The sequence below is a fragment of the Phyllostomus hastatus genome, unplaced genomic scaffold, assembly GCF_019186645.2.
Source record: "Phyllostomus hastatus isolate PE091 unplaced genomic scaffold, TTU_PhHast_1.1 phas_contig_308, whole genome shotgun sequence".
Classification (NCBI taxonomy): Eukaryota; Metazoa; Chordata; class Mammalia; order Chiroptera; family Phyllostomidae; genus Phyllostomus; species Phyllostomus hastatus.
In genome coordinates this window covers 1,536,015-1,545,411 of record NW_025333848.1, presented here as the reverse complement: position 1 = coordinate 1,545,411, position 9,397 = coordinate 1,536,015, and the positions used below count along the sequence as shown (strand labels likewise).

Genomic DNA, 9,397 nt, shown 5'->3' with positions numbered 1-9,397 from the left:
TTTCACTCTCTTGGAAGTTCAGATAGTTATTATTTCACATCTCATTCTGAATATTAGTTCTTATTTGCAGGAAGATTATTCTATTAGGAGCTTAGCCATGCCAGACGGGAACTCCTTTCATACACAGTTTTAATAGCTTTCAACGTCTTCTCCATGCCCTATTGCCAACACTGCACATACCTCTCTCTCCCTTCTCTCTCTTCCTTTCTCTCCACAACCTCTCACCACACACAGTTGGATATCTTAAAATGCCAGCCACATGTGGGTAGTTTTTAACTATACAGCTCTCAGTACATGTGACTACACACTCCTTCCTGTCTTAGGATATGTGTCTGCTTTATACCTAATATAGGTGAGTATAAACCACATCTAATGTGTCCATACAGAATAGCTGACTTTTAACACGTGTAAAGAGGACAACCTGACCCTCTATAGAAACATTGACAATCGTGGGATTTCCTGCAGGAAATCACCATTCCTGCACTGACTCCAAGTACCACCTCTTTGTTTCATAGCAACAAACAATGAAAAAGAGCAGATAGTTTGAAATCTGTAATGCACTAGTTCTGAGGAGAATATTTGGCTTTCTCTGCAGAATAACTGATGGTCATTGTCCTTATGAAGGTTGTAGTGGGATGTGTCTTGGGTCAGTTCAGCGTCTATGTAAAAGCTCCCAGCCTTGGAAAAAACATCTTGTTCCAGGCCTGAAGATATTGAAACATTAATTAACAATTGATAGTAGTGCTTTCTTCTACAATGTCTGAAGAAGTGACCTATGCGACACTCACATTTCAGGATTCCTTGGGAGCAGGAAATAGAAATAATCTAAGAAAAAGAGGTAAGGATTCAGAGAAAGCAAGATTTGACCTCAGGTGATGGATAGATTTTTAATGCTTTGAGGTTCTGGTTTTTATATCGATGCTAAAGAGACGGGTGCTGTGGAAGCCTTGAAATGGAGACAAAGTTGTGGAATATGTTAATAGAACGAGTGTTCCCAACATTGAGGAAAAATGTGTGATATCACTGTTTCATGAAGTCCTGTATTAGTGAAAAATGTTTATTAGACATGCTGAAAATTGAGTTTGGGGGTTAAGAGATTTCTTTTCATAAATGTAGTCCTTTATGCTTATACCTCATGAAAGATGCCGGAACAGTTTTCTTTGGAAAGCAGATTGGAGGCCTGTAAAATAGGGAAGGTAGGAGGAATTTTTCTTTTCAAGGGTACAAATAACTGAAGAGGAAAACTAGAGGGTTAGCAAGTCAGAAATAAAAAAGATAGCTTCTGTTTTATAGCATTTAAAAAAATTAGGGAGTTGAAATTCCCAGTATAATTAGTAGTGTTTAATCAACAATAATGTCATTTTTAGTATTTTATATGTAGTGTATTACTTCTTTATTAAGATGTAGTTGCAAAGCAAATGAAATACTATTAGTACTTTTTAACATGTATTAATGAGAAAACTGAGGGTGAAAAAATTTGAATGATTTAAACAAGTTTATACAACTGTTATATGATGGAGTTCAGACTCAGTTCCAGCCTTTCACTCATTGCCTTATACCTAATTGGAAGAAATAGTGGTCTTTGTGGTCAGGAATATGATTTAATATATCAGGCTACATCCCTCACCTTCAAGAATCTATTGACTATTCAAGTTGTTGTCCTTAATCATCTAAAACAGATGAACAACGTTCTTAAGAACCCTTTAGATTTATTTTTAGTGTGTGTGTGTGTGTGTTTTGAGAGGGGGTGCTACATAAAAAAGGGTGGGGATAGACTTTGCATGTGTCTAACAAAGATGACTATACATTATTTTTTAGAAAAATTTAACTTTAACCTTTAAGAAAGAGGGAGTAGTGAATGTGATGTATATAGTAGTGCACCTAGAGATTACACCCATCATTCTGAAATATTAGGTTAGATGCCATTAGATCCTGAATAAAGAAGAGGAAAGTGAGGCAAGTGAGAGAACCATTTGTGGTACATACAGAGTTGGGCAAAATAGGTTTACGGTTGTGAGTATATGAAACACAGAGTTTATACTTGTATTATTATTTACTAATTATTCTGTTATTTTTCATACAATTGTAAACTTACTATTTCCCTAACCTGTATATATAATATTAAGTTTTGAAGAGTAACCACTGGTTTTCTGGGTTTTTTTTCCCCTGTGGTTTGTAGGTGAGATTGCACATTGATTTCTTCTTTCATTCAGTATTGATTCATAATCTACTAGGTGATAAATAAAATGCATAATGGGTAAAAATTGTGGAGGTTTGTAATTTCAAAAACTTGGGATCTCTTCTATTGTTAGGGACATCAGGGGAACCACTTTCCATTATGGCTTGTTCGTGAATTCAGGAAACTTGGAGAAGGAAGGTGTGTGATCATGTAAAACAAAAACCTAAAACTTAGAAGACATTTACTTTAAAGGAAAGGAGAATGGTAAAAGAAAAGAGGAAGGAAGGAAGGGAGGAAGGAAGGAAGGAAGGAAGGAAGGAAGGAAGGAAGGAAGGAAGGAAGGAAGGAAGGAAGGAAGGAAGGAAGGAAGGAAGGGAAAGAAATGGAGGAGAGCTGATGACGGGGCCCTTATAAGCACATTGGTTTAGGTATTTTCTAGATAAGGGCATTAAAGAACATTAGGAAGCTTCCTAATTGTGAAAAATGAACAATCACATGTTAACCACAGGCAGCTCTGTTGGCTCATTCCTCTGTCGACATTCTTCAGGGTATCCAGCTTCATCCCCCACATGGCGGTGGGCAGCCCTGAGTCTGCTAACTCTTTGTCTGTTGCTGCTGTTGGGGCTGGTGACCTTGGGGATTATGTGTAAGTATACTTGTATCAAACCCAAGAAAACTGCTTAGGAAACATATTTGTACATTATGAAATTCCAGGTTGGATTTTGTGATAGGTGCTACATTCTGAATGCTCTAATACTTTCTGCTACTTCCTATCTCTCATTCCCCATGTCTCCAAGGCAAACCAACAAGGAAAATATTATTATGAGGATTGTATCCCAAATCACTCTCTTGCTAACCTAGACTAGGCTATGAAGACAATTTTTATTTTTCAGTTATTGGTTAGAATAAGGAGTCTCTTTTTTTGCACAGAAACACATCCACTTACTATCCCAATAGTGAGAAACAGAAAGCCAAGGAGAGTGGATTCAAGAAACAGCATGCCCTGGCTGGTGTGGCTCAGTGGATTGAGCACCAAACTGTGAATCAAAGGGTTGCTGGTTTGATTCCTAGTCAGGGCACATACCTGGGTTGTGTGCCAGGTGCCCACTAGGGAGCACACGAGAAGCAAACACACATTGATATTTCTCTGTCTCTCTCTATGCCTTCCCTTCTCTAAAAATAAATAAATAAAGTCTTTTAAAAAAAAAGAAAGAGCATGGCATTTTATTTACCCTTAAGACTTTGTACAAGACTGGCTTAATCTGCTCACCTAAGACTTTCCTAGAATAGAGACTACTTCTAAACTGCAGCAGCAGCCTGCCTGCTATAAATGAAACAGAGGTACAGACAAGAAGGAAGAATTGCCTGATATACCTTATCCAGTAGACAGAAATCTTTACCACCTCCAGCAATGGAAGCTCCACTTCTAAGCACAATAGTGAAAAAAAGAATATTTTCTTTATTCTGACCCATCACTGGGCAGTCAGAGCTGGACAGAATAGGGAATCCTGAACTACCAATTACAAAACATCCTGAGGATACACAGTCTGTAGGATGTTGTTAAGTATGTGATGTACAGAAGAGTGATTTAGCACAGTGTTCAATTCCAGAGCATTCATAGTCAAATTTGCAGTCATTATTTGTTGAATGATACCAACAGCTCCTCTGCTACTTTCACTTCTTTTTATGTATGTAAAATTTCATGGATAATTAGGATTTAGACATACCTGTTTGGACATATAAATCAAAGCTAATGTTGTAACTTGCTCTTTTAAAAAGAAATATAATGTTCTAACAGCCCTAACAAATATTCAGTAGCTAATCATAGAGATTAACAGGTGATCTGCAGTGATATATGTTTTAAAAAATGAAGATACCATGTGTTTTCATTGGTTGTCCATAGAAGAATGAATGTTTTCCCCCTAGTGCCGTGCTTTGAGTGCAATGGTTCTTAAACTTCTTTTATTGGTCAATTATCTAAAGTGCTTATTATAATGCAGATTTTATGGACCTAAGACCAGAAATGATTAGGTGTGGCATTAAAATCTGCTAGTTTTTTTTTAACAAATATCCTAGGTGATTCTGATACAAGTGGTCTGCAGACCATACTTTGAGATACCCATTGCCCCCAAAGGATCCTGCTCCTATTAAAACAATTACACAAACCAACTCCAAATGAATGGCAAAATGACTGGCACTTCCTTAGGTGAAATGTCAGAAATATATGTTGTAATTCATTATTTTACTACAAGAATGATAATAATTAAAATAACCATGAAATTATAAGGATGAACTCTAAACAATTTTAAATAGAAATGCATCTGGTGCATTTCTTCTATGATATCTCTATTATTAAGACCTACTAATAAATCTTAAAGAATGTCAAGAAATATTTCTGTGTTAAGAGAATTATCTAGGGCTATCATGAGAATAGAAGGATGTATAAACTTGTCTCCTGTTATGTCTTGGAGTTTTGCAGACTTCTAATGAAATTAACTCAGATTCAGAGAAATTGAGTCAACTTCAGGAAACTATCCACCAACGGCAGGATAATTTATCCCAGCAGCTGGGCAACTACAGAAACTTTTCCATGGAGGAGGAATTTCTCAAATCACAGATCTCCAGCCTATTGGAGAAGCAGGGACAAATGGCCATCAAACTCTGTCAAGAGCTGGTCATTCGCACTTCAGGTAATCAGGACTTGCTGACCAGCCAGATCAAGTCTGTTGTCCCGGTTTAGGTTAACTGTGTGCACTGCCTCTGGGAGCCTGAGGGAGTCACACTATCCAATGGCCCCTAATGATGTCATGTTAATTTTACAGAAGGCGAGGGAAGATATAAGTTTATATTTTATGTTTTTGAAAACACAGAGGCAAGTTTGGGGAAGCGTTGTGGAATGACAGCAATCTGGATACTTCAACCCCTTGCTTTATAAATTATTTTTAGGGAAGCCTGTTGTTATAACAAGTTAAAGATATAACTGATGATTCTAAGGCCAGAAGACTGAGCCCTGTAAAGAGAATTTCAATCACATAATTGGAGTGACCTCGTTTTCAGAGGCTCCCAAAGCAGCATGTTTTCAGGGTCCTGGGTCTCAAACCCTATTATCAAATTAAATAATTTAGTTTCCAAAACCTTCCCCAATCACTCCAAGGTTGTTTAGTTTGTATTTTTTGGTATAATTTCTTTTTCAGACCACAAATGTAATCCTTGTCCTAAGATGTGGCAGTGGCACCAAAACAGTTGCTATTATTTTGCAACAAATGAAGAGAAAACCTGGGCTAACAGTAGAAAACACTGCATGGACAAGAACTCCACCTTGGTGAAGATAGACAGCTCAGAAGAAAAGGTCCGAATAGCATTTCCTAATTACAGAAATTATCCATATGATGGAAAATAAATAAATGGAATTTCTGACTCACACAGTAGGAATTCAGTGCATTTTGAATGAGAATTAACTAGTGAATTTAATGTATGTTCCCATTTATCTTACTTCTGCAAATGAAAATGTGGCTTTCACAAAATATTTTTTTTCTTTTCTCTCCCTCAGGATTTTCTGAAAATGCAACCCTTACCTAAGTTTCCTTTCTTCTGGTTGGGATTATCGTGGGATCCATCTGGCAGAAGTTGGCTTTGGGAGGATGGCTCTGACCCCTCTCCATCCTTGTGAGTCTCTGTTTGGAAAAAATCCAAGCTAAAAACACAAAGAAATGGAATAGTGAACAGATAAGTGATCTGATTTGTATTTCATAATGATAGGGACGTGGAACATCTTTTCCTTTGCTTGTTGTCTCTTTGTGTATGTCATCCTTGGAGAAATGTCTATTCAAACCCTTTGTCCATTTTTTAAAATTTTGGTAATGAGAATGCTATAGTGTATACAGTTACCAAATTATAAATATATCTGCAATTTGTTATTAATTAATATTATCCCAGTAAGAAAGTTAATTGTAAAAGTTATGAATCAAGATACAAAATAATACAGCCTACAAAGAAAATAGAGCTTCAGAATCAATACTGAAAGGAGGAGTACCAACTTTCATGTGTGTGACAAACTCATGGCAAGACATTGAACTTCATCTATTAGTTTAAATTATTATTTAACAAACACAAATAACACTATGTTCAAAATGCTTTATAAATGTTAGCCCTATGATTAAAGCATATAATACTCCAATTTTATAGATGAAAAATTGTCATAGAGAGCTTAAATAACTTGCCCATGGTCACTCAGGTCATAAGTGGCAAAATCAGGACTAAGTCTGTGATCATGAGCTCAGCTTCTCAGCTTCTCTGGCTCCCCAGTGCTTACAGCCCAGAAGGGTAATGTTTATTATAAGAACACACATTCAACATTGAACAATTGTCAGCTATTTTCTAACAAAAAGAAAATCTACATTGGTTGATTAGTTAAAATTTTGGTAATGAGAATGCTATAGTGTATACAGTTACCAAATTATAAATATATCTGAAATTTGTATTAATTGGTTGTTCAATTACAGGAACACCTGTAATTGACAATTAATTTTTTTAAATGATGGGGACTTGGCAACTAAATTATATGACAACTGTTTCTCACATATTAACATGAGGCTCTTCATGGTTTTGATGAAAATATTTAAAGTACTTATAGAATGTATAATATTTTTAAAATTGTATTTTTGATAACTAGAGATATGAAAAAAGTAGGTGTCAACATAAAAATATGTCAAGGAGCACATAGTTTTGCAACATTCTTTTAATGATTGACTACAAAACCAAATTTTTTGTGGGACAAATATAAAGAACAAACTGACAATGACCAGAGGAGAGGGGGGAGAGAGATAAAGGGGGAAAGAAGAGGAAGGGTCAAGTCAAGGAACATGTATAAAGGACCCACGGACAAGGACAACAAGGGGAAAGGACTGAATGTGAGAGGGCGGATGGGAAGGGCAGGGGAGAGTAATGGGGGGAATGGGAACACCTGTAATTGAACGATCAAAAAAAAGGAACACTAAAAATAAAAAATAAAACATAAATTCTACCTGGGATTATAATTAACTTGAAAAAAAGAACTTACATATACCACCTTTAGAGATTTTGTTGTGTTGTGAAGCAGAAGTCTCTCAACATTCAGATATATGATATTTGGTAACTGTGAACACTGAATTGTGATCAAATTTTAATATTTGATATATAAATTAATTTTTTACATTTATAATTAATTTTGAATTGATTAATTTTCAGATTTAGTACTAAGGAATATGCCCAAATCAATGGATCCAAAGGATGTGCCTATTTTCAAAATGGAAATATTTATACTTCCCGCTGCAGTGCTGAAATTTCTTGGATTTGTGAGAAGACAGCAGCATTAGTGAAGATTGAAGATTTGGATTAATAAAGCTTTGTACAAATTCAGCAAAAAGTAAGACACTTGTGATTAAGTTCATGTGAGGAGGGAGACAGCATCCTACCAGAACCAAAACAGATTAAGAAGCGACTGTGTGTTGAAACTATCAGTCAAATAAACTTGCTTCACAGAACATTCTCCACCTCATTGCCTGGTGCTTTCTGATCTGATGTTCTGGGTATTGCAGAAGACCTAAAGGAACAACTGTTCTAGGTCCCTATCGTTCTGTCTCTGAATCACTTTATTGACCTATCTCTCAGATAAAACTCTTTTCTTGCTTTGTTGTTACATATGCACAAGTGCCCTGGGGTGTTATGTAAATATTTCATCAGCCAGAACTGACATAGGCCACAGCCCTGGAATGAGGGCCAGGAGACCTTGCTGTAGGAGCTGCTGGACCATGTAGAGGTTGGGGGGTCCTGTTAGGGGTCCTAGTTGTTGGGCACCAGCACTACACCAAACGATTTGGAAATATCTCAGTCGATGATTTGCCTGTACCTCTGTATACCAGGTAGGCATCAGCCTGAACATACAAGATACCTTGTCCTCTTCCATCTCCCTATGGAAATACATTTCAGTTAATCATTAAAATTTAAATAATTTGTAATCTAGGTGAAGTGGCACATCATTTAACATTTATATTCTCTTTTATTTAAATTAACAATGTTGAGGTTATTCATGTGGTAATCTGGGTATTATTATTTGAAGTTTAGTCTCTTATAATTGACACTTTATTTCATTTAGAAAAGTTTTAATAAATTAAAGAGATTAAGATATTAGAGTAATTATTTTTAACTTTTCGGAATTTTCCTTTGACATTGTTTGCCAGTGTCCTTGCACACTAGATGATAAACATTGTAAATTTAGAGGTCAGGTGTTTTTCTGGGGCAAAATGACTGATTTGAGGATATCAACTAAAAAATATTATTCTTATGTTCTCATATAGTTGTATTGCTATGCACAAGCTAAAGAGAATGGGAAACTAATCTGTGATGCTGATTTTGCTAGAACAAAGATCTAAAATTTACTAGAACAACTGATATGATCTGAATTCAAAGCTAGTTGCATTTTAGAATACTGTGACAGTTTTTTGGAAGAATATCTCCATACATACCACCTAGTAGCCTGCTATTCTCTAAATATTTGAAATTATGAGCTTATCAACACTTTATTTCTGAACCAACAGAAAGTCTAGAACAAAGGAATTAAAATCTAATGTGAAAATTTATCAAGAATTTTAAATAAAATGTATTTAAGCACAACTTAAATACAATTATTTCATCGTTGTTCACATAAACAAGCTTTATCAATTTCCATACAGGACTGATATTTATAAAACAACTTTGCTTCATTTCTCTTTAGTAGCTTACTGCCATTGTCATTCTCACAAAGATAAAGTTATTTACTAAAGGTCAAGAACTCTGCCCTTGACTCCCACACATCTGAGTTTTTCTTCATTCCTGTAGTAAAGATAATTCCTTCTTTTAGTCTTCTATTTGTAACCATAGAAATATCTGATCTTAATAGTTAAAATATCTGCTTTGGTTATTTTGTTCCTATAAAGAAGTTACAAGTTTTTTTTTCTCCTGGTATGTGGTATCTTTTAATTCATACCTCACGTACGCTCTGACTTTCACACTCAGTGGAAAAAAAAAACAAAACAACACTTCTGTCTCTGACCTTCGAGTGGCCCTGGAATTTGAAGAGATCTCATTGCTCATAGACGTTTCCACTGCCCTGCCACCATCATGGCGTCCCTGGCGTAGATGAGTAGATGAGTAAATCCAAAGCTTGGGACACCTCATGTCACGGTAATTAATCTCTTATTG

At 35.8% G+C, this 9,397-nt stretch overlaps 1 protein-coding gene across 2 annotated transcripts; it reads left to right on the top strand.

The window, feature by feature from the left end:
* The first annotated feature begins 756 nt into the window (after positions 1-756).
* On the top strand, positions 757-7,556 carry CLEC12B (C-type lectin domain family 12 member B). 2 transcript variants are annotated; one of them, XM_045839768.1, is made up of 6 exons: positions 757-838; positions 2,727-2,825; positions 4,651-4,869; positions 5,374-5,528; positions 5,730-5,845; positions 7,493-7,556. In XM_045839768.1, exons 1-6 carry the CDS (start codon positions 757-759, stop codon positions 7,554-7,556), a joined length of 735 nt encoding a protein of 244 aa, XP_045695724.1. The 2 variants fall into 2 exon arrangements, with proteins under 2 accessions (XP_045695724.1, XP_045695723.1); XM_045839767.1 differs by having other exon boundaries at positions 7,406-7,556.
* Positions 7,557-9,397: the final 1,841 nt, after the last annotated feature.